At 34.9% G+C, this 26968-nt stretch overlaps 1 protein-coding gene across 11 annotated transcripts in view; it reads right to left on the bottom strand.

Annotated features, from left to right (window-relative positions):
• Nucleotides 1-26968, bottom strand: part of PAM (peptidylglycine alpha-amidating monooxygenase) — a 214337-nt gene that overhangs the window by 55825 nt on the left and 131544 nt on the right. For all 11 annotated transcript variants that reach the window (XM_032476440.1, XM_032476441.1, XM_032476430.1 and 8 more), the window contains 7 exons: nucleotides 12210-12258; nucleotides 10796-10863; nucleotides 9628-9708; nucleotides 9262-9338; nucleotides 8765-8868; nucleotides 3034-3218; nucleotides 2064-2129 (listed from right to left, as the gene is read on the bottom strand). In XM_032476440.1, the coding sequence (XP_032332331.1) occupies nucleotides 2064-2129; nucleotides 3034-3218; nucleotides 8765-8868; nucleotides 9262-9338; nucleotides 9628-9708; nucleotides 10796-10863; nucleotides 12210-12258 (630 nt within the window). The remainder of the gene's footprint in view (nucleotides 1-2063; nucleotides 2130-3033; nucleotides 3219-8764; nucleotides 8869-9261; nucleotides 9339-9627; nucleotides 9709-10795; nucleotides 10864-12209; nucleotides 12259-26968) is intronic.

Here is a 26968-nt window from a genome sequence, read left to right as displayed (position 1 = left end):
TCTTTACTTCTCTTTAAATTCTAGGCTGGTGATCCCCAAAGACCAGAAGAATAACAGAGAGGCCACACCTGCCATTGAAATGGCATTTGGTGAGGTATTTGTCTTCACATAATCTGGGAGGTGACATTCTGATAGACTCACTAATTTCAACATATGAACGCCATAGCCTGTCTTCCACAGTATGAAAATCGAGTCAGGCTAATGTTTTTTTTCCTTCCCAAGTTAAATCACTTTGCAACATTTTTATTCATAAGCATAATAAAATGGTAACTACAGTAAAATAATTTCTTACACATCCATAGAATTTTTCTCTGAAACCATTAAGGCTATGCTGGGAATACAGCCCAATATAAATATACAAGGGGATATTTAAACTTCTTAATACTATACGTGTACTTGATCAAGCACAAAAGGGTAAAGGAATGGCAATATATGAAAGTGTATTAAAGGATTTGTTTTTAGGCATATATGACACCTCCTAAAATTCTACTATTTGGGAAGAATAGATTAAACCTAACATTTAAGGTACCTCTGCTAATAAAACCTCTGAGTTTCTAATCTTTCAAGGGTTTCAATGTCTTCCTTGATCAACTCAAATAACTTCAAAAGGGAAACACAGTCCAGCCTCAGTTTCCATAGAAACAGCATTTTACAAGCTGCATCTACTAAATTGTGGTCTCATTCCACACTGTATCACATGCTTTGGTATTTGGAAATGTATTTTAAAATGACTCAAGTTATTTCCAAGACATGCAGTTCAAACAGTGTGCGCAATGTTAAAATAATTCATTTTAAGATGGGTCAAATTTCAGGACAATGATAGTAAACACTGAAAACTACTATATTTAGGCTCCAGTTACTGACTTTCTTACAAATATATACCCAGGATTGATAAATTTAGCTACTTTAAGTCATATTCAATAGTTTAGTATGAACCATTTAGCATTAACTATTACAAAATCATCTCCCTTTTTTTTACTTAACACAAAAATAGAAACACAACTTTGAGCTAAGTTTTTTTTTTTTTTAAGCCATTTGGTTAGAATGAGATGTTATGGAATATATTCTACACAATTTCAAAACTTTTGTTTTACTGTTTACCCTACTCCCCTTTCAGAGAGCATTTTTTTCCTTTAAAAAGTCTCAGGTTTTAATTTTGCAAATACTATTAGTGCAAAAGTAAAACTTAGACCTAGATCTAATAGAACACATTTTGAATAAATCCAATAGTGGTTTACAATATTCAAAGAGTCACAAATTTCTGTAAGTTACTAATAGAAAAATCCTGTCTATTTCCTGTACACTTCATGCTGTCATTAGAAGTGTGTTTGCATTAACATTAAACAAATGTTTTGACATATACCTAGGCCAAAAACAACTTGATAACGTACTTCAACACCTAACACAAAGTACCATCTTCCAAACTGGCAAGAAAGCCAGATTTAGGAGAATAAATTTTCCTTGCCAGCACATGCAGTATATGACACACAACAGCAAGTGTTACCACCTCAAATAAATAGAAAAGAGGGAGAAAGCAGCTTTCCTAACTTACCAGATGGCAACTTAATACAAAACTACAAATGTGCAAGAAGATAATCCCTCCTACCTTAACTGAAGGCAGAGAAGAATGACTTAAAAGAGAGGCAAAATGTGGTTTCTTAATTTCCTTTTCCTTTGAACGTCAAATATAGTTAATAAACACACCATACAAAATGTACAAGAATTTAAATGGTAAAGGTCATAAGACTTCAAAAGTAGCTCACTGATTGTTTCTAATGATTATATTTACACTTGCACTATATATAAAAGTTACAATACTAAATAAAACAAAGACAGAAAAATCTAATGGGACTAAATTACACTAATTAATTTTACTTTCAAAACCAAAGTGCAACACTTGACCATTTTCTCATGTATTAATAAGCATTACCGAAAATCAGCAATATATAGGGTAGACGGCAGATAAAGACAGACCTAAAATATCTCACTAACTTTAAAATCTGGCTGCCTATTTGGAGAATGAATACTTTTATAGGCTTAGTTACAGAAGTAAGCATACATACCTTGTTCCAATACTTCTTCTCGTTTTGGCTGCTGTAGTAAAGAAGCCTTATCTTTATTCTCCATTTCTGTAAAAGATCAAAAAAGATGAGGTTAAATTGGCAGTATATATCACATACTTTAAAAACTAGATCAAATACCCTCTCAGTAATATATACAAGATACAGAACTCTACAGATGCATTAATAAAACTGCTTGCATTTGTTTTTTACATTGAATTCAGTAATATTTTTAGGATATTTTTAGAACCTTTAAAGGTATATTTTATAAATACATTAGAATCTTAATAAAGTTTCCAACAGAAAGAAATAAGAAATTGTTCTGGCATTTTAAGGTTGAACTTGCAAAACTCAATAAGGTCTTAGCATGCTTCATCCAATAAAATAGTGTGTGGGTTTTGCAATTTTAAAGTAAAAAAATGACAATCAATATGACCATTCTGCAGATGAACAACAGTAAGTTAAAGAACAATTCTGATGATGAGACCAAAAAGGCTAAGACTAGCAATGCCTCATAAATCAAGAACGGTTCTTTCTTTGCTTGAAGAGGCCCATTAAACAGCTAATTTAGGGTATGGTTGGAGATGATAGCCATTTTCATTGGCAAACTGTTCACTCTTTACAGCACGGTGTATAAATTCATAAACTGCATAATTCATTACTGGTTATAGGAGGAATGAAATGAGGAAACTAGAAAACATGAATTGAATGAAGAAAGATGTACATTTATGGAATTGATCCCAAAACGAATCTGTTTCATCACTCCTTGAGAGTTCACTTTAACTGTTCTGATGGGGGCATGTCTGGAGGGGAGATAAAATATAACAGAGGGAAAAGAGGGAATCAGATTATGTGTACACATGTGATTGACAGGAGGAGGAGGATTTTAAATATTAATCATAGAGTCAAGTGAGACACATAAAAATACGAAATACAAAATCATATGTTACTTTAAATTAAACACTAGTTTCACCTTTGTGATGTCCATGCATCATGACCATGTCAGACTTCACAGGAATTGGAGTATTAGCCTCTGGTGGTATGGTTCTGAACATATCCGGAGCTACATTCTGCGTACAGGTCATGAAAGAAACTGCATGCTTGGCTTCCATGTAATACATAATGTACAAGTTGCACATCTCATCACTAGATGTGCCACTGCAGGGGCAAAAAAAGGGAACCCGTAGACATGACAAATCAAAAATTCACATAAAACATATTCTCAACGCAAGAAAAAATGCAACCAGTAAATCTGTCAACAATGGAGTCAAAGGTGGAAATACTGTGCCTTTATTTTACAGCTTTCATTAAAACCCGTGAGTTTTCAACATCAGAAGTACGTGGTCAAAGGCATATTTTCACTTAATAACGGAGTAGCCATCTGCAGTCACTCCACGGATATCACCAAATACTGCAGGTGGAAGTGGCATTTCAGTTGCAGCCAGGTACTTTCCTCTCCTAAGTTCGTTTATTCTTTAGTCCTTCTTCCAGTTGCTAAAACTCACGGATTGGGCAAAGTGCTTTTCTCACAGGAAAACCTTATTTACTAAATAATGGTAAAATTCAGAATAGTTCAACAGAAGTATCATATATGTTATTTACAAGTTTATAAAAATGGCTTTTTCCATTAACCCTGAGAGTCTGGGATCTTGTTTTTGGTAACTGCTTTGTTCCTCAGGGTGAGATAAATCAAGAATCATGTGTTGATACTGTATGCATCTCTGATATCTGACTTGGCACCCTGGCTTCTACAGCAGGGAGAGAGAATGCCTCAGGGACGTTACAAAATGACATCAGGCCTAATCTCTTCTAAGGGCTCAGACCTGAGTGCGGCAGTGCTGTGCAGAGGAATGAAGCAATGTTAAAAATAGATTTTAAAGGAGTAGGATGGTCATTTCCAAGAAAAAAATTCCAAACAATACAAATTATGTCTAATAGTTCATAAAACATGTTTTCTTCTTCCTCAATTCACATGGGTTACACTATATTTTATTCTAGTCACTATTATTAGGAAGGAAATATTTAGGTACACCTTCACAAAATTTTTACAGCAAGGTAGTTTGGACAAAGGAACATTTCCTTTTTGATATTCTGACAATTTTTAGCAAGCGTCTACTAATAAAAAAAACAAGCTATGAAGTGGACTACTTGCTGTACAGAAATACGTCAGTGTTGGTTTTTTCCAGCAATATCATGCAGCACTCACTTCCTCTCCATAGCAACAGTAATGACATCAGCAAGGGAAGAAAAAAAAATCTTTTCCAAACAGGGATGTAGCTTCTCTAAGCTCTGAAAATGCAGAGCCTCGGGGGGGTCAGAGGAATGAGCCCCTACCACAGGAACTCTGCTTATGCTTTTAAAATAATTTGGCTTTTCACTCCCCGAATCTGATACCTATGTCAGTGTAACTGCCTCTCCCATGAAATACAAGCAAGGAGTGAAAGAGCAACCCCAAACAAACACCTGTTCACTACTAATGGGTCAAAACACCATTGCCAAGAACCAAGAATTACATTTTAGCAGCCAGGGATTTGGTCAGAAAATGATGTGCTATGAAAGGAATGGGTGGAGCCAAAGTAATAAGCCAGAGCCTCCCACCATATTATTCACCCTCCCCGACACAAAATGAAGCAAAAGGTATAGATCAAGAGAGAGGAATGAGGGAAAAGGAATTTAAGATGTGGCCCCCCCGGCTTAGAAAATCTTGACTCATTGTGCAGAAAGGAAAGCAAACTGGAAGCTTTCCAAATAAATGAAAGGAAAAAGTTAAATAAATTTATAGAATTATAAGTGAAACTTGCAAGTAATCTATGGCTAGATCCTCTATGTTTTATCTGGTTGGGAACGTCATATCCATGCTCATCTGTAAGCACATGTGATTTTGTGAGGCAGCCTGATCAGCTCACCAATACAGGTCATTTAAGGTACCGATTCTATGGTACAATACTGAGCTCATCAAATAACTTAAAAATCTTTGCTACCACAAAGAAAATGTCATTAAAGAGCTGAAGAAAAAGAAAAGAGTCATACTTCATTCCTTTCCATCTATAATTGAACTTGTAGTCAAGGTAACTCTGAGCTCCGATCTGACAGAGAAACTATCATATCCTAAACATGTTAGGATTCAAATTACCCTTCATGTCAAAAACACAGCTTACCTGTCTTATTCCACATCCATTTTTCTTTCACTCAAAAAAAAAAAACCCCAAAAAAACCAAACTCTGACTTTAAACCAAACTGCTTTCTGTGTTCCTAAGGGAGAATTCTGACATATTCACCCTTATTTTCCATACATAAGAACAACATAAGCAATTCAACTCTGTCAATCTAATAATTATTAACATGAGAAAGTATGGACAGAGACTGTGTTCATACTCCTGTCCTGGCTCCACTGAATGGCCCTTTAAACATTCCCTAACACCAGTGTGACTCCCCAAATGATGACTGCTGGCATCACCTATATCCCCAAATCACAGTGGTGCATTTCTTTCATCTTCATGCATAACAAAGAGCTTGAGTGATAACTCCTACTCTTATACGAGCTAGCTTTAAATCTGACAAAGTGTGGTGAGTCTGAATATGATAATGCCCTCAGTAAATATATGTTGAATGAGGAAGAATGAATAATCTATCTTAATAAATGTTTACGACATATTACAGCATAACCTATTACCCCTAATATATCATACTGCTGAGTCAGGTCAATTTTACAAACTCAAACGATGTACGGTACTTGTGAGAAATATTTATATCTGTTTATCTATCTTTCATCTCTCTATCTATCTATTTATGGTCTATCAGGGTTTTTATACAAAATATATCATTTTATATTATAAATATATGTAATAAACATTTAAGAAAGCGTAAGTATTCTGAAATGTAACATTTAAAAGACCCCAATATTGTGGCACAAGATGACTATGTTTCAGACGGTGATTCTCCACCTTGGTGATGCCCTCGCCCCTAGTCCCTGCCCCTTACACTCAGTAAATGCTAGGCTTGAAAATAACCAATGATAGGCAAGGCTAATTTGGGAAAGAAATATGAAAACTTTCAAGAAGTTATTTTACAAAACTTTGAATTGTTTCTTAAGAGGTTTCATGGTGCTTTAAAACTTACACATTAAGGAGTAACTGATCATATAACCTTATCTTTGCATATAATACACTTTAAATGCTGATTAAAGTGTTGTGTTTGGTAACTATGAATACTTTTTAGACCATTCCCATATGTACATGAAATAACTAGTTCTAAATGAAAAATATGACCAATAAAATTGACCAAATAGGTAAGTATTATCAATCAATTCTCAAGAATTAATTCTGAATTTTAGCATATACACTTTTAGGCAAATTAGCTGGCTTAATTAGCTTGATTGGCTGACTTAATTAAATTCTTTTTGTTGTTGTTTAAACTTGACTAAACATCTGAAATGAATTTGGAGAAGTGTCATGCTGAATATAAAATATGTAATGTAGTCAGGCATAAAATATTGCTTATTTGTAGATTAATTAGTACTATATTGTCAATATATACATTGGTCCAACTTTGTCTAAGATATATTACTCATATTTGTTATTTAAAAAGAAATACACCTGGACTAAAAATGCTACCTTTAAGTACATTTATTAATATATCTTGTCGTAAATCTATCTGTTTTTTAATGGTTATATTTTGAGGTAAATTCCTGGTATGGGAAAATCAGTCCCTAATTTTTTAAGTTAAGTTTTTTGTTAGTTAAATATGATTTTCCTACCTAAGCTAAGTTTTCTCTAGTACTAAAATTTCTAGCTTAATACAGAGAAAAGCTAGGATTGGGTAGAAGAATCACTCAACTCAGAATCTTCCTACTAGGCCACTGATGGAAAAATTTTCCTGTAAAACCTAGTTTCCAGGTGGCTGCAGAATAAGAAGGTTAAAAACTTGAAGCCCATAATTCTTGCAGTGCATGGAAGGGGCATCTTCTGGCCCCAGATAACCTTTGGATAAGTGGGATTTGTATCTAAGTCCACTTCATACTCAGGGTTCAAATCTGTGCCTGTGGGAATACATGTTTGTGTATGTGGGTTGGGGGTAAGGTGGAAACGGAGAAGAGAGAAAAGATTTACAGAGCATCCTTTAATTGAACAGACATCATAAAAATATTAGTTTTTTTCTTTTTACTGGTTACATTCTCAACTGTGATTCTATAGTACCCAATGGATGTGACATTGTTATTTTACAAAACAGATGCATTGTTGCTATGACCTTTCTAAAACTAAAAAGCGAATTAAGTGCTATAGGAATGCTTTGCATTATTATGAGGATTTTATTCATATTTAAAATGTATTCAAAACTGTCTCAGTGTATCATTATATTGGAGAAAATTGCTTCCTTAGTATAAATTAACTATTCAGAATATGGACTCACCCAATCATTTAATTTCCTATCATTTCTTTCTATTTCATTTCTATTCCAAAATGGTATTTCCTTTAGCTCACATGAGATTTACAAAAATATAGATTGTTACAGTCATTTTAGGGTATTATTTTAAAGCAAAATGCTCATTTTAAAAAAGACTAGAATTATTCTAGACCCATGAAATTGAAAGAGGCCTCCAGAGATCACCTTGGCCTCCTATCCTGGTACTATAGCAAGTCATTAATTTCTATGGCTGGTATTATCTCACAGAGGATACTCAAAGGATAGAATCTGGCCAGTTACAATCCCTCACAAATTGTAAAGGTACCTCTAAGCAAGAGAATTCTATGTATTCTACCCTTGAACTTGTAAACTAATACATAGAATGTGCTGAAAAGGATCCTCTTTCACAATCTTGAATGCTTTTTTTTTCTTTTACCTGCATCAGTACCTTTTCTGATCCCCCTGACAACCAACAGCTAGTGTTGTCATCATAAGAATCATCTGTGCATCTAATGCATATTTTCAGATGCCTACTTTCTGTAACTTCTCTTTGATCAAAAGATAAATGGTTTAAAGCTCCATCTTCTAGGTGGCACTGGTAAATATTTTATAACCTAGTTTAACTTGGAAAGGAGACTCCTTGGTTCTTTTCTAACAAAAAGACATGGTAAGACACTTTATCTTTCATTTTTAATTTAGGCAAACCTTTCTTCTGAAAGAGTTCACAGTGCCTTGAAAATTGTAGTGTTATAAAACAGACTTATTTCAAAGAGGCTCGGTATTTTGAAAATTAAGTCTGACATTCTCTCATTGAAAAAGAATTGCATAGTATTATTCTCATTTGGTTTCTCATCTAGAAAACAATGAATACATGAAAGTTTTAACAGGTAGGAAAAGTCATGGTTCAGAGTAATTAATGGGCACTACCTAAATGCAAAACCTATATACTTGCCTGAATTTGAACACAGAGCAAAAGGACACGAGAAAAAAATATATAATAATTACATGCTTCTTCATTAAGATGTATAGGAAGTAATATACACTCCTGTGGCAACTATAATATGTAGAGGTGTGATACTGAAGGTTTTGAATAAACAGGAAGAAAGGAAGCAAGAAAAAATAAACACATGTTCTGGAGTTTATGCAAATCAATCAGTTCCAAAATGATAAAATGCTATAATTTGTTGTAATTGTTCATAATTGGGAAAAATGTGCAATTCATTCATGAAGATAACTGTTACCTATAATCACACCTTGTCCTAATAAAATCTTTTTAAATAATGGGATTTGCAAAATCATACCCAATGTGTGTGGCTTCTGTCCTTCCTTCACCAGTGAATACACATCTTGCTGCCAGTATGTCACCAAAACTAACATCTACTGGATGTTCCACTGGGTAGAAAGCCTTCCAAGAAGACAAATACAATGATTCATTAAAATTATCAATAAAACCAGAGCCCCATGCTTTAATAATGAGAGTCTTAGAGCACCCAGAGTAGAGACGATGAACATAGAGACACAGACACACACACACACACACACACACACACACACACACACACACACACACACACACACACACTTCACTACCATGTTTAGAAATATTAAGAGAACTGATAAGGAAACCAAGTTGGAAGTTGGGAAAAAGGAGATTACACACAGCTAAGACATACAGTAAAGGTAGACTTCGAGATGTTTAGATTCTAGAGAAATTCACAAGAGCTCTATGAAGGTTTTAAAAATTACTTATCTGCTGATTAATATTTTTTCTCTCAAAATTGTGCTAGATTCTACACACCTGTGGCAGCTGGGGGCTCTGGCGTCCAATCAGTGTCCATTGTCCATTTCTTACTCTGTATCCACTCACTACCTTACCTGTAGTGAACATAAATTATAATTATATAATGTAATAAGGTATTAGAAAAATAAAGGACATGATTTTCTCTTATTTCAAGATAAAATTTGAATATTTTCAGGACCCCAAATGCTAGTTATTCTAATAAAAACAATGTGATGAAAAAACATACAGAATTTCAAGATACAGCATAAAATCTCATTCACTGAAACAGATTTAAGGTCAAATATAATTTACATTTTACGTTTGTAACATTAGCAAGCACAATGCTAAATATTTGTAACTTAACATGTAGTTTAAAGTTCTTACCTAAATGATGAGTGTGAACTCTGTAGGCAAACACATGCATTGGATATTTTTTATAATGGCATGAAATGTCAGAATTCACCACTGTTACAAATGAAAACACAAAAAAAGTCACTACTCAACTGGAAAAAAATCATTATCCTTATCTGAAAGCACACATAGAATACTCACCAGTAGAGAGGCTCAGGGGTTTTCTTATGGGGTAAACACGCACCCACATACTCAGCAGACATTAAGACTTATGCGCCAGCTACTTCACTGAGTTAAGAACCCCTTGATCTCACATTTTATTTCACTCATAAACAAAATGACTAGGCCAAGTCAACATACCCTGTCAGTGAAAACACAGGCTTAATTTGATACCTTTATAAAGAAATTTCTGCAGTTGAAAAAGCTTAAACATTGGTTTTTATAACAGAAGGATTTTTGAAAAACTGATTGCAAACATCTAAGATAACCAGATTATCAGTTCCTTTTGAGAAGGAAACATAAATGCTTTTTCTTCTTTACAGTCTAATATATAGTAGCTATTCAATAAACATGTCTTTTAAAATAAGGGAACGAAAAGTAATGAGACCATACTTGTCATTAATTTTAAAAGATTCCCAGCAAAAACAAATGACTAATATTTAATATGACACTTTTCATCAGAGGATAAGATACACTGATAAATAATGTTATACTTATTCTAATAGCTCTTTGTAAGTTTAGGAGGAATCAGCTATTATCATCCCCATTTGACAAAAGGAGAAATAAGCCCAGCAAATCCAAGTTCAAAAACGAGCCAGTATTGGATTTGCTAGCATTTGATTCTGAACTGATATTCTCCGCAGTAGTTTATGCCACAGTATGATATGAAGTTTGCTTTGGGCATCTAAAGAATGGATGATTAATTTGTAAAATGCTCAAGATTTATTCTTTAATTTATATAACCCTCTACCTACCCCCAGGCCTCAATTCTTAACATTTCAATAAAAAATGGAAAATAATTAATGATATTTGCTTAGAATAATACAACTATCTATTTCAAATCCGAGGATAAAGAACTGGTTTGTTTTTCAGGGACTCAAAAATATTGGTCATTTCAAAAGTTTATAAAACATATACTGTAAATCCTTTCTTAAAGGTTAGGTAATGAGGTCATGATAAATTCTAAAAGATCATTACTCACCTTTCTCTCCTGCTGGTATAACAGTGTCAACAGACATCATAAGGTACATGCCAGCAATTAAAGGCTGTCTGCAGAAAATAGTGATATTTATCTTAACGATTTGGAAAGTCAAAACTATTGCCTTGGAAAAGTAAGATAAACCTCAATATGTTGGTCCATAAAATATGACTCATGTGAAAATTAAAATAATATGGAAAGAGAGGTAGAACGTATATTTTTTCTTAAGAATAAGTTATTTTCTTGGGCAAACAGCTGAATACACATTTTCATGGCATGGAATATGTGGAAGGCAGTCTCTAAATGGCTCCTGTGATGGTTAATTGTGTATGTCAACTTGGCTAGGCTATAGTGTCCAGCTGTTTGGTCAAGCACTAGTCCAGATGTTGCTGTAAAGGTATTTTTTAGATGTAATTAATATTTAAATCACTGACTTTGAGTAAAGCAGATTATGGGACACAACATGGGTGGGTCTCTTAAGAGAAAAGGCTGAGGTCCCGGGAGGAGGAAGGAATTCTGCCTCCAGACTGCCTTTGGACCCAAGATTGCAATAAATTGGCTCCTGTCAGAATTTCCTGCCTGCCAGCCTGCCTTGAAGATTTCAGACTTGCCAGCCCCGACAATCATGTGAGCCAATTCCTTAAAGTAAATCTCAATTTCTCTTTCTCTTTGCCTCTCATACATCCTGTTGGCTCAGTTTCTCTGGACAACCCTGACCTACACAGCCCACAGTGACTCCCAGCTCTGACATTCATGCCCTTGTCTAAGCCTCTTCCCTTGACTGTAGACTGGACCTGGTAACCGGATCTAGTAATTTGTTATTTCTAACAAATAGAATATGGCAACAGTGACTTCATTTGTTTTCTCTGTTGGAGTCAGAGTATGAAGATTTGTGGCAACTATTTTCTTCCTCTATCAGACTTATATATTATATTCAGTAACTTCTGAGATGAGGTTACAAAATGACGCTGGCTTCCGTCTTGCACACCCTCTCTTGCTTTCTCCCTTGCTGGCTGTGATGGAGGCCAGCTGCCATGTGAGCTGTCCTGTTTGGAGCCCACATGGGGAAGAAATGAGGAGGCCCTCCAGCCCACAGCCAGCAAGGAACTGAATACCGTCTATAGCCATGGAGTGATCTTGGAAGTGAAACCTCTTCAGTTGAGACCCCAAATGGCTGAACCACTGGCCAACTTTGATAGCAGCCTTTGTGTGAGTCTGCCAACCCCAGCATCCAGCTAAGCTGTGCCCAGACTCCCGAGCCACATGAAACTGAGACCATAAATATTTGCTGTTTTAAACCACTAAATTTCAATAACTTGTTATACAGCAGTAGGTAACTAACATAGTGGATTTCCCACTTTTAAGCTCTTGAAGATCTTAAAGTTGTCACCCAGCTAGGATAACTGGAAGTACTTACGGCAGGCGTGTGAGGTGTAAGGAAACACCAGAACAGTCCTTGTGATTATCTGAAAACACACACACAAAATACACATATTAAATATCGAAATGTGAAAAACGGATTTCAAACTAACAAATTTTAATCGTAACTCAGTATAAAAAAAAAACCCTATCTATTTCACTTGTATGGTATTTTATAGTTCACAGAGTGCTTTCATACTCATGAGCTCATTTATTTTCCAGTGTGTCACCCAGCAACAACCAAACTATCACTTTAAGCAGTCTGTGGGTTTTTTCCTTGATGCATCAAACTGACCAGTTATCTGCTTCCCTGAAGACATACTAAATATTAGTCATAAGCTCATAGAAGAAAGTGGTTGCAACTCTCTATGCATTATCTGTATTGCTGAAACGTCCTTAGAAATTCTGGGAACTGAATGATTTGTTCCATGGGGCTCCAAACAACTAGCTTTCCTACTTTTCAGACACTGATGTAGCCCATCATTTGGCCTTTCAAGGTATTACCATCTTTAAAGTCTATAAAGCCTCAGATTTATGTACAGGAATCACCTTATTTGGTTTCTAAGCCTCACTGATTCCAACCTTCTAAACAGGAACCTGATGTTCATTCTTTTTATACCCTAACTTCAGTGCAAAGCCTCTGAGCATTTCTGCATCTTTGCCAAGGACACTTCAGAGACCTCCTAAAATCCTCTCTCATTTTTTCTCCCTTTGCCTTCCCCACGTAGAAATAAGGTAAACAATTAAATCACTTATCCCAATTCTTATCTCTGTTGAATTTGCTGATCCTTTACCTTACAGCCCATGCACAGTAACTCAGACTTACTCATTCCTTCTATTCCTGTACATGTTAAATTCTTTCTACTTCACATTTTATTCTAAGTCATTATAAAACTTTATATCTTAATTCTAAGAGTTGATTTCAATATAAAGAACTACTGTATGTATGTATGCAATATTGATATTTATATTAGAAATAAAGAAGTGTGCTAATAAATAACAGAACGTGGAATGATTTTTTTAAGGAAATTTTTTTCTTTTAGCTGTAGTTCTCATGAGAAAAGCAAAGGTAGCTTCATATAAAAATATATAATAACAGGTAACTTGACTAACAAGATATGCATTCTGAAAGTATAACAAGTCATATTTAATATTTTGGTAATAAAACACACAGGAAATTTCTCTGTATAGTATTAAGCTTGATCTTAACAAAAACAGTACAGAAATCAAGTCAATGATAAACATTTTATATTTAAGCAGCTGGCTTTTTGTTTTTGTTATTCTACAAAGGGATCTTTATCCAATGTCCTAAATCAATTTCAGTGAGATCCTGTTTTCATAATAATTTCAGTGAGTTCTTTGTTTTTAAAATTTTAATTGAATTTAAAATAGATGAGGAGAAAATAATAACAAAAATAATAAATAACATATTTATCTGAATGTTTGCCTATGCTTTTAAATATAAAAAGGACACTTGAGTATTATTTTTTAATTTACTTAAAAATTTTTATATTTGAGAACAAGTTTTCCTAAATACACTGCATGAGATTTAGTAAACATGCCTTGTCTGTACTACTTTCAAAATGATTAGTAATTGAACGCACCCAGAATTATCTAAATATCTCCACTGATCAAAAGAGAATGGTGGAAAGTATACCATTCATTTGTACCAAATGAAATTTAAACTCCAGAGATTGACCAAATTAGCTTGTTTTCAGAAAACATTTCCCCTGTGTATAAAAAACATCATATCTGTCTTCTAAGATTATTCTGAGAAATGTTAATCATCCATTCATTCAGTTAATATTTATTGAGCAATTGCTATATATCTTCAGGCACTGTTCTCCACAATGGATACAATGAAAAAGAGAATGTTCAAATGTCCTGCTCTCATGGTGCTTATGCTCTTAACGGGAGTGGAGAGGAAGGAGGGACAAGGAAAAAGAAAACATCAAATACATAAACATGATAATGTCACACAGTGAATTCAACAGGACAATATGACACTGGGTAACTGATTTATCTACTGTGGTCCAGGGAGGATAGCGTGGTCAAGAGGCTGGATTCTTTCGGGCCATGAAGAGTCTGTTCAAAGAGTCTGGGTTTTATTTTTTGTCTGCAAAGAACCCAGTGGAAGATTTTAACCAGTGGAGGACAGGATCATACAAGGTGTCCATCTAGCACATTAGCTGGCACTTACAGGTTACTGAGGGTTGGATTTTGTAATTTTAAAATTTTGATTAGTAATACTGGGTGAGAGTTTTCTGCCACCCCCACAACATCCATCCAAGCAAAAGGGTCAGTGTACAATGAGAATTGTCTCTTGGTTTTACATTACATCTCTGCATTGAAAGAATCCAGTGAATCACATTTTGATACCCAACTTGGCTGATATTCTTTACCATGACTTAAAAAAATTAAATGGCAGAAATTAATAAATTAGTTAACACATTTCAGGAACTATTAAAGAAGTTTATCATTAAAGCTGAAATGTGTCACCAAATTGAGAGTAGCAGGAATGTTACTAATAGTAACACATAAGCTATTGCCAGTAACAGTGGATCTTCCTGTTAGATAATGTTCTTTATTAGAATTGTCTAAATTGAGTAGGAAAGAATGAAAATAAGTCAAAACCAAATTTTAATTTGAAGACATTTTCTAAGCACATATCAAAGTTTTTTTCCCCAAATTAAATAATATCAATTGCTATATAATTGTTGTCTGTTTGTTTCCCTATGGAGTTTTAAAAGTGAACCACAGTCTCACCACTCCAGTGCAAAGATAAACTACCAGGTTTCCTTTTGATTCTACATGTTTCTCAATTACATGCCATATTCTGTAAGAAAGTCAAGGCTATCACACAGTAATAACAAATTAGAAGGAAAGTCAAGTAGTAATATGAGAGGCTTAACACATTCTGTAGAAAAATATACTGAACTGATATTTTAACAAAATGACTTTAGGGAAAACTGGATTTTACAGGCTAAGTTTTGTCTTAGAGAATATAAATCTTACATGGGTAGAGGGCTGGTGAACATACAAAGATTAAAGGTGAAAATCTTGCCTGTTTTACAAAAGGCTTCAGAAATCAAAATATGCAGAAGAAAAATTAGTAAAGAGATACAATTAAAAACCACACTAAATAGAGTTTCTGAGCCACAGATGAAATAATTTGTTTACATCAAATTAATCTGGTCTATCTGATCCACTGAATCAGCAAGAAACAGGGCATTTCTAAAAGCTATGCTGTGTGTGTATGTGTGTGTGTGTGTGTGTGTGTGTATGAGCGTGTAGATACTATGCTTTAAATTATGAATAACACTTTATAGATTTTCATCATTATTTATCCATGGGGTGACAGCAGTATAATACTAAGTGTGCGACTTTAGGAAATTCTGTTATTCAGCAGTGGATAAATAAACATTTTAACAATGATAGTTTAGTTGTACAAAATTCTAGGAGTTACCATAAAGAGAAGAGTACACTTATAAAGCATATTTATATACATTTTAGACATTGTTAGAGTCAACTGCTATTTCAAATATTCATTATTGCAAAAATCAAATTTTATCATTGTAAATGGTTGTGATTTCTTCTAGTCTGACTTTCTACAGTTTGACCTGAAGAGTCCATGCGTTTGCATACACACAAGGTGAGAAGTCCCAGCGGGAGCAACTTGAACTCCCTTGAACAAGGCTGTCTGGAGGCCTGGAGGGCTCCTGGATCCACAGCTACTCCCATAGCAAGTGGCAGCTTTGGAGAGAAGCATATTTCAGCCTAGTGTTTGGTGTGAAGATTATGACCTTTTAACTCCAACATGAGCCTTGCCACGGTGATGCATTATTATTTCCATAACCTCCACGCTGATCTTACTGCTGGGGAACTCAGAAACTTCAGCTGGTCTTGCATATTTTAGGGATGATTTCCAGCGTGCTCTGACTTTGCTTGCCCTTCTGTTGTAACACAGTGCTTCAGCCACAAGATATGAACCTTCCTAAGAATTAATTCATTTTAATTCACTAGGCTATAAATGAAAACTGTCTCTTAAAATGGATGGCACTTTAAAGGCTTATTATCATAAAGAAATACATCAGTGCTTCTGCTAATATTTGACCACATAAGATGAAAAAACGAAATCAGAACTGAGACAGTTAAGAAATGTACAGAAAATGAACTCAGAGGATCAAAATCAGACACCAGCTGAAAAAGCTAGTTGAAAAGACTGATTCTGTGACTAGAATGAAAGTAAACAGAAGAGAGGGGCGGAAATAGATGGAAAAATTCATACAGGGCAGAAGACCAGAGAAATGGAATCTTGCAGCTTAAATAAAGATGAGACAGTAATGAGTGAAATAACTAAAATGAAATCATAGGAAAATGAATTTGTCCAAATCAAAGGTAGAACAGGAAGTGAGGACTATTCCCCTGATTTATACTTCTATATAAATATTGTACATTTCCAATATATAATATGTAACACTTGTTGGGTGGAAAGTTCGGAATTAATCTGTATATGTCATTTGACCATAGTGCCCTAAGAAGATCATCACCAGTTTTCAATCAGGTGTTCGCTGAGTTCCTTTGTTTAAAATCAGTAGGATCTAGAAGGCTACCTATTTAATAGCTGATGGATTAGTACTTGTGATCACTATTGATACCACTAAAAAATTCCAGCCTATAAATGAGACAATCTATGTAAAGAATGTAGCACTCTATTTGGACCATAGGGAAAATCAATACATATTAGTTATTATTATCATTATTCTTTTCATGGGTAGATTCCAAAAATTTTCAGCACATGAATATTTTACTTTTAAGAAATATATTTTCATAGTTATAGGTCAGGAATTGCTTTAATTGAAGAAACTGAAGCATATCAAATTTCTCCAACTTAGTAACAGAAAGAGGAGAAAGGGGAAAACATGAGAATATTAAATGAATAAGGAGCTGGTTAAAAAAAGGAATTAGAATTGAAATGGTATATTAAAGACATTGCACAGAATAGATATTCTCAAAATGGGAACAGAAATGCTGATTCAGAAGGGTCTGAACTAGGTAGATATGGAACAGAATCATCAGTGAAAGAAATTTTAGTTAAGACAAAAATATTATGGTCTGGCTAAAATTAAAATTTTGGATTAGGGACCATAGGACCTTGAAGAAGTTGATAACGCCATGTTTCAAGGTCCTTCCATGACTTTTAGTAATAAATCTCCTCTTGATCAGACTCAAGACACCCTGCTTCTTTCTGAGTTCTGGGCTAGAAGTTAGTACAACAGGGTTCTATGTTTGTAGAAAAAAAGAGTGAGGCAATGTTTATACTGAGACTGAAATTGTGCTTTCAATTTATATTTATCCTGTATAGCTATCATCATGCAAAAATCCTGAAAGCAGTTCTTTCTCGGTATCTTATTTATTTTATTTTAACCTTCTAATTCCAAGGTGAAGTGTGCTCTCTTTTACTGGATTGAGCTATAGGTACACTCTCTCTCCAAGGTCCTCTGGAACACTTGACTTTTAGCTATTAATGTTCTGTATTTACTGAACCCAAGACATCTCTGTCAAAGGGATCTTTCATGATTGTTGTTCTCTTTCAGTAAGAAATGGTTTTAGCCTAATGAATTTCAAGATGTGGTGATGAAACGTCATTCAATAGATAGGTATCAGATGACACTGGGAGGCAAATTTCATTTTATGCCATTACGTTCTATTATAATGTCATGTATGTACCAGAAGCTTTTGTAATGTAATGATGAAGATATTAACAGTGAAAAAGTTAAAAGAATCATGTTTTAAAAAGAAATGTAAAATAAAGTCTAATAATGCCTTAGAAGCACCTCACAGCATAGGAGAGTACTGCAGTACCAGTGGTTGAGTGGTGAGACTTTGAAACAGTCTGATAATGAAAGAAACAAGTATTTCCAGACTCTAGACGAAACTTGAAAATAGCATTCAATCAGAATCTAATCTTGAGTAAGATGAAAACTGGATGACTGCTCCACAAGGGTATCAGCTTCCCTTTTCTGAGAAATTGCTCTCTTCTGCTGAGGCCGAGATGTATAACCAGTGCAAGGTATTTCATCAAATATACAGACTCATAAAATTTCAGAATTGGAAGGGACCCTGGATATGATGGAACTCAGTTCTTGCACTTTATAGACAGGGGAAAAGAGGCTACAGAGATGAAGAGTGGTGGCCAAAGTAACTCAGCTAACTGGTGACATGCCTGGGTATCAAATCTAATTCTAGAATATTAGTATTTAGTAAACATTATTTACTTTTAAAAAAGGGTTCTATTTCTTAGAGACTTCCAAGACATTTTATCTATGAAATGTCCTGAAGCTAAGACAAAGGATTTAAGCAAGAATGGATAAGTAACCAGTGATACTTAAGGAAATCCACTTAAGTAGGAAGTTCATTTCTCTTAATGGGAGGTAAATGCATGGGATATGAGGTTATCCATTCCAAACTATTTAGCTTGCTTTTCTAATAATAGCTTGTAGTTCCTGCTTGGATTCATAGCTAAGTAGTCAAGTAAGTATGTGGAGTAATGCATGATAATAACCTATTACATCTTAGATCCTTAGAAGTCTGTTGGTCTCTCCTAATGTCTCCCTCAAGAGATACACTTCATGAGCTCATGTCCTGGTTGTTTCCTGCTTCAATTGGAAAAAAGAAAAAAAGGTTAACCATCTATCCTGAGGGAACCAATGTATTGTTATAAACTACATCCCACTAATTGGAAAAGTCCTTCAGAAAGCCAGTTATAGAGTGGATTTCAGTTCACTGCACTGTCCTTGGAAGATAAAAGTGAAGGATAAAGCACACCCATTATATACTATCCCAACCACAGCTCTGGATGATGCACCCTTTCCTTATGGAAGTACGGAAAAAGCATGCCTGGAAACATAGCCAAGTCTTTTGAAAAACAAAGAAGTAACATCTTTAATAATTAAAATGTATTTTAGAAAATTTGTGAGCAAACAGTAAACCGTATCATACCCTTCCACCTTCTCAGAGTGTTCTGAACATAATTTAAAGGCCACCTTCCTGACCTTCTTATTGTCTTGAACAAATAGACAAAATGAATCAAGACTATCATAATATACACCAATAGTTTTGCAATAATGTATGTACATAGATATTGAAATAACTGTTTGACTATTAAGCTGGCTTGGTCTTTATCATATGGCTCTTTGTTCTGAATGAACAACATTAAATGAATGGGACAGATGATGAGATTTAATCATGGCTCCAAGGTGACCAAGAATAGACTACTTGGGGATTCATTTCAAAAGTCAGGGAAAATTTCAGAGTCAAAATTACTTGCAAAATCCCTTAGGAGAGTGGAGAGTGAGATCTCTTAACAGATCTGACACAGTTGGTTTCCTTAGCATTGGAACAGATTGCTGTCAGTTTTGTCAGTTGGACCATGTTGTTTAAAAAAAATTATTTCTATACAGTTGGGCTATGTTATTATATAAAAAAGGTTGTTTCTGCACATCTAAAACCCTGCAGCAGCAGAGAGATGGACACAAGCATAAGAAGCAAGTAGGAAACTGCGGAGGGAACAGAAGATTAGGATCTTGTGTTCATTCTGGGCCCGGCACATTGAATGGAACCAGGGTTTTAATGAAGGTAAGACACAGCTCCTTTACTGTTTTTTCGGTACCATCTGGATTATAAATGCAGGTCCTACAGTCACTGTATAGTACTCAGTAAAAAGATGATTCTCCAAATTAACCAGAAAATGCATATATTAAATTTTTTTGTTAGTGTTTCCTCAAAACAAAATCTCAGCCACTAAATTTCTCCTAGAGAATACTCAGATTCCTGAAAGCATATTTTCATCATATCAGGACACTCCAGATACATTGATATAAAATACTCTCCACTCAAAAAGCACCACTAACACCTTAAGCTGTCACGGCCAATGTGTATCTGCTTAGTAAATATAACTGAAATAGGGGCACTGTTAACACACAACACAAACTGCACAGAGGTTTGCCTGAAAGCTGTTGAGAGCTGGCTTAGCAGACAAGCTTCGGTGCTAAATAAACTAGCACTACCAAAAAAAAAAAATCTTCAAAAAAGAATTCCTTTTGAAGTTGTCACTGCAGTGAGTTAGCCTCTTTTGATTTTGCATTCACTGCTGTGGGACTAGAAATTACTAGCTTCCATTTGTCCCGTGGCAAGGAAGAGAAAATGCATTTATCCATCCAGCAAGAAGACGACTTCCACAAATGATGGCCTGTGCTGTTCCCAAAAGAGATCAAATGGAAGGCAGGCAGGCAGGCAGGCAGGCTCACCAAGGAGCTTTTATAATCGCTCTGTGTGTGGAGAATGTTACGGCACAACTAATGTCAGAGCACTTTCCTGTTTCCATCTTTTATGAATGCAAGGAAAAGAATCTGCAGTGAGGCTTATGATTTACGCTCCATCTTCTCTCAGAATTAGGAGCATGCTCCACGGTCACACTTCTAAGAAATTAAAATTAACAGACAAAACCCCCAATCTTAGGTAAATACAGAATTTTTCAAAACGTGGCACGGAGTTTTTAAGTTATTGATTGTTTTTTGAACTTTTCGTTGAACTATAATATACAGAAAAGTGCATGAACCAGGAGGTACAGCTTCAGGAAATTAAAAAAACGAACAGACTCCTGTAACCAGCACCCAGATCAAGCAAAGACCCTACACTTGGGTCCCCATCCTGAGGCATTAAGTTTTAAATCTTTATGTTTAAAGATTTAAATATGTACACAGCATATTTAAACATTTGTTTTTCTGAAGTTGTCTTTTGGGTAAACCAGGTGCCTCTAACTACCTTGTCGACTATAACTTCGTGAGCTTTGGTTGGACAGTTTTTAAATATGATACCTGGTTACTAAGAAATATTTTATTATTTCCCCTTTCTCTCAGTGAAAAGTCCTATCAACCACTTTTCACTTCCGTATCTCAGTTTTTAATATATATTCATTCTTAAAATGAAAATCTAAATTTTCTTTTGCATTCTCAATTACTGTCTGTTTTCCCCACTCAAGGCAGAAAGTACCTGTAAAAGTCCAGGAACCACAGGGTAGGTACTTGACAGAATGAGTAATGGAATGAGAAGGAACTTTAAGAGTTTTAATCAAAGAAACTTAAATTCATTTTGAAATATAAAGCTAAGATATTTTTCATATAAAGTGCTTTATTATGAATTTCTGAATCATCTTGAGGGTTTTTTTTTAAATATACATAAAAGGTTTACTTTTCATCCCACTTCGGAATTCTCAACTACTTTGTGCAACAATGTGGTCTCCATTTATTTAACTGAAACCTCCAAATGCTCATGTCTGATAAACAAAGAGAGGGTAACCTAGTGGCAACAATACCCTACTTTGTTTTGAAAACAGGAAGTTTACTGTCTGTAAAAGCTATAATTTAATTTGGATATATGTGTTTTGGAGCTCAACCTAAAATCAGTGGCTATATTTTCAACCCAATTATCTTTATTGACTTAAAACATTGTATTTTGGTTCTTCAGTGAAAAAATAAACCCAAAGTATCTAGTTTACATATAATTTTGCATGTATGTAGTCCTTGGTATTAATTAGGAAATAGACTTTGAATATTATAGCTCATATATTTGATTTAGCATTAATTTGCATTCATTATGTTTATGTTGTAATATGGTATGAAGGTTTAATAAAGTAACATTCATAAAGCACTTGAGTTGAGAAGTAGTATGGAAAAACACTGAAACCCCTCACTGACCCAAACTCTCTCTCAAAATTCCCTCAGACCTTAAGCAAGTCTTCAAACTGTAAGATAAAGGGTCAGTTTGGAAGGGTTTGCAGTTACTGCCCAGATTTTATTCTCCTTCCTGTAATTACAGATGATACACTACACTTAAGACAGGGAAACAAAGATCAGGAATACTTGCAAAGAAATGGATCTAGAAAAGTGTGGAGGAGGGGAGGTATCCATCCCTTCAAGAAGACAGACTGGAAAGTTTTCAAAGATGGAGAAAAGAAGAATTAATAGGGAGTGAGAAGAAATGAAGGGTTTCCAAATTGAATGAAGAGGAGGGTAATGTTTCAGTTGGCAGAGAAAGGGAGCGTAGAAGGGTCTCTTCCAGGCCAAGGGAAGGTTTGAAAGCAGCTCTTTTGCCCCTTTCCTATTCGCTCATTTCTGCCCCACCTCTAACCTTAAAAGAAATTAATTACAGGAATGAGATCACTTATGCAATTGAAACTAACTCCTGACTTACGCCTTCTGAATGCACACCATGCCTTGTTTAACCTGCTGATTCTTTTCCTAGATAAAAAGAAGTAAGAATGAAGAATTAAGCAGTTAAAGAATGATTAGCTCTCTTCCCTCAACAGCCCCCTCAGCAATCCTGCAGGCAGACCACGGGGCAAGATAACACCTGAAGAAAGAGTCCGCCAGTCTGCACACAATGGAGAATGATGCAGAACCCAACCTCCTGCCTCCATGGTTCTCTCAGATTCTTCCCCTCATTTTTCCCTCTAAAAACTTTCATGGCTGAGCAGGATCTTCAGAGGTGATCTCTGGATAGGAGTCCACCATCTCCCCAGATTGCTTGCTTTTCTGATGAAAGCACTTTTCCTTTCTATTCACACTTGCCTCTCAAATTACTGGCTTTGGAGCAGTGTGCAGTCAAACCTGAGCTCGGTAACAGGTTGGATTTTATTCTTCTAACAGAGTATTTTGTAAATGTCATTAAATGTTACATTTGAAAGATTTTTATCAAATACCTTTTTGGTCATGTATTTACTTAGGGTATCTTTTGCATTTTACAAGACAGCCAACTAACTTTTAAAAAAGGAATTAACAGAAAATAGGAAATGGAGTGTAAAAATCCTAGCATTTCCATCTAATGACTTCCATCTTTTACCAGAATTCCTACAACACAGTAAGCAAACATCAACATGCCAAGGCCACGAGGGGAGCAGCAAGGGATGGTGCAGAAACCAGCTGGATGGAGTATGTGGGGACTATGTGGAAAAATGCCTTGTACCTCCTAATTTTGATGCGAGCCCATAGGCAAGTAACTGTATTTCTTCTTTTTTTTTGCTAAAATTGAAATATTGTCTGCTACTAATTTTAAAAATTAACTAGTCAATAACTATGTACCCCTGACCAGCTTCAAAAAAAGGAGTTAATAATTATGAGTAATTTAAAAAGCATGAACTGCAAAGGTGTAAATGAAGGTAAAGTATAAGGTTTTCTTGAAAACAACTGGGAAATAAAGGCAAAATGTGAAAAACTAAATAGTATTAGGGAAAGTTTTTTTCTTTCCCTAAAAGACATCACTTAGGCTAAATATTATATTGTACAATGTTAAATTGCTTAAAAAACACATTTTAAGGGATAAAGAACATTTTGAATATATTCTTTTAAAAAATAATAATACTGCAGTGTTTTGCATATCTTCTCAAAACCAAATGAATAAAAATGTAATTCCTGATACTTAATGACCATATTTAGGTATTAAAATAAACAGGTGTCCCATGGATGAATGAGATGAATAAGGACCATTAGCCTTCCAAATTGAAGATGATTAATAAAATTGAAATCCAAGAAGGTAGAGAATCAGGGGGCTTACATTTGTGTGAAGAGATTGGCAACAGCCAAAAAATATTGCAAGATTTATAGGCTTCTTTTGGATCATTTGCGAGGTACTGATTAGTCCTAACATCATTCCCATGACTCAGAACGAGCTGCTTGTGTATAATGAAGGCTAGGGAAGAACATGAAGAATATCCTATTATAATTCTTCTGAAATCAGTGGGATTATCAAGCAACCTGATTTAGAAATATCCCTACATAAGGGAAGTGAGTTACTTCATACATCAGAATGAAAAGGCATAAATGAGATGAGGTAAGCGGCTCCAATCTTCATTCATATTTATTCTACTGTGCGTGAATGAGCTCATCTCTCTTCGTTCCTAGTATTCAAAGGACTTCTGGAAGTACTGACTGAATTATTTGTTTTATATAGTTCAGACATGAACTTTGACAAGCTACAAACTAGAAATCCAACACAAATTAAATTCTTTTCATTTTTAATAGCATTGGACTAGTAGCTGTACCCCCTTAGGAAAGTCACTTAACCTTTCTGAGTATTGATTTCCATTTCCGCTAAGTGCCGGGGCTGGGCCAGGTGGTCCCTTCCAGTCACGCTGTACTCCTTCTATTACCCTGAAGCCTCAGCCTCAGGTGTCAAAAACAAGTGCTTTAAAAATGAATTAGTACACAACACATAAGATCTATGGTTTTTACTCTTTTCATAAGGAAAGAAAATAAAAGTCATGGTTTCCTTTTCAACAATGCTTTTCCAGCCACGTTTCCACCTCTTCCCTTTATCTGAAAAGGCTGAAGAGGCTATGGAATTTCAAGCAGGTTGAACATTACCTTCTTGTCAATCATTTCTCTCTCAGAGTTGGTGTCGTGGTCTCTGCCTTTTTTCTTACCTTCTAGTGCCTGTGACTCCATACATTCTACTTAAAAATAAAAAATGTAAAAATTGGAAGCATATAACTTATTTTTGCTTATTCTTCCAAAAGGTTTATCTAGATTAAGTGTCAACAGGAACATGTGCACCCCTATATACAGGGAGGATGCCCAAGAAGGTCATATATGCATTGTAAGTGCTTCTACTACTACAGCATTTTAAAATCCAAACAAGAAATTTTGTGAAAAAGTTAAGAATAAAAATAAACTGTCCATCAAATTTCTTAGTGAAATAAAAATGTGCTAGAATAACCAGAGAGTAATTAAATACATTTTCTTCTTTCAAAGCTCCCCTTTTCTTAAGAGAATTGAGAGTTAATCATACTTTTTTTGATAAATGTAAATTATTCTGCTCATGTCCCAAGCCCCAGGAGACTTCCCTGACACACCTGTAGTATAGGAAAAAAAAAAAGATGTAGAAGTAACTTCAGTTTTTACTAGGAAAATCTGAGATTCAGTGTAAAAGATTCAGAGTACTTTGTGTAAAAATCAACTGAGGAGCTCATTAAAATTTCAGAATCCTGGACTCAGTGGTGCGCTGGTAACACACTGGTTCTCTGACAAAAATGTGTGTGTATGTGTAAGTAAACATTTATTATAGTTTTATTAATATAAAGATGTGTAGGACACAATTTATAAAAAAAATAAAATATATAATGCCCTTTATTTAAATTCCGTATAACCAGTCGAATTTTACAGAATTCTTTACTTAATTTTTGCTGAATTTTTCCTTAGGCAACCTATGGTTGTAACTGAAGAGTGTAGTTCAGACAAGAATGTTTGTTGATGTTCTTATTTATTGAAACAACAAAGATATATGTCAGAACTGCACTTGCTCGTTGATGAAGTAAGCAAAATCTCTGCCGTATTGCATAGCAGTTTTTGAATCCTGGAAGAATATTTCCTCAAATTTTTTTTGCTATTCACAATAATCTGTATTACTAACATCTTTTTGATCACTTTCTTAAACCTAAACAACCAACAAGGTAATTTATGAACCACTGATTTGTAGCCTTTGTCAATTTCGATGGTGTAAATTTTCCCACCATGGTTGACTTCAAGCTACCAAGGTGACATTACTGAACACTGAGTTGGGAAGACAAAAGCGATTAAGACATCATTTTATAGAACTTCTACCACACAGATACGACAGACATAAATACCCTCAAGAGCACAGAAAATAGTAAAATGTAGTAGAATGATTAGGAGATGATGACCTTTGAGTCTTTACTGTCGTTATTTTTAACAATGGCTCTAATTAAAAATGAGCTCGCAAACTATCTGAAAATTAACAACTGGCCCTCGTGAGTCAATGTGAGCCAGCTCCAATACACCACTGCCTCGCCTCTACTTTTTGTGCATTTGATTTAGCAGGTCTGGGTGGAACCAGGAATTTTCATTTTAAAAAGCACCCCAAGGAGATTCTGGCACAGGTAGCCCACAGATCAGATTTTGAGAAATCCTGATGTAGACTATGTACTTTAGAGGTAATTCTATTAAGAACTTCCAGCTAAGTCTAATCCTTTTAATGCAATAGTACAAGGAGTTCCTTGGTTTATGCAAACACTGGGCAAAATGTTTCAAGTGAGAAAACGTCTAGTTCAGGTAAGGATATGGGGCTTATTCATTCACTATAAACTGTAAATTGGAAAAGCTGTTTTGTTGCATAATTTGGTGGAATCTGTTAAGGTTTAAACACTCCATAACCCCAAAATCCCATTTCTAGAAATCTACCCTGCAATAGTAATGCACAGTTACATAAAACATTTCTAACGTGGAAAAGTTCACTGCAGCATTGCTCCAATAGCAAAACACTCAGAACTTAAACATCTCCAATAGGGAACAGTATATATAAATTATAATATATCTGCACAACAGAATACTAGGCAGCCATTACAAATAATAGAAGAGCTTTATGTGTGCTACCTTACAAATGTGCCCAGGGTACATTGTTAAATTAAAAACAGCAGCAGCACGATCTGAATTTTGTCCAAAAAAGTGCAAATATACATATCTGTGGTTTCTGTGTGTATAAACATGTTGGGATAAGCACATGGAAAACCGGCAGGTATAAATGGTAGTTATCTGGAGGTGGGGGTTGGGGGAGAAAGGGAGGTGGGATTGAAGAAGGTATTATGGATTTTTTTCTTTTTAATTTATATACATTTTCTTCAATAACTTTAGTGAAATATAATTTACATACCATAAGATTCAGCCCTTTAAAGTGTACAACTCA

The sequence above is a fragment of the Camelus ferus genome, chromosome 3 (assembly GCF_009834535.1).
Source record: "Camelus ferus isolate YT-003-E chromosome 3, BCGSAC_Cfer_1.0, whole genome shotgun sequence".
Lineage (NCBI taxonomy): Eukaryota > Metazoa > Chordata > Mammalia > Artiodactyla > Camelidae > Camelus > Camelus ferus.
The sequence above is the reverse complement of the archived record's forward strand: the minus strand, read 5'-3'. Positions and strand labels throughout refer to the sequence as shown.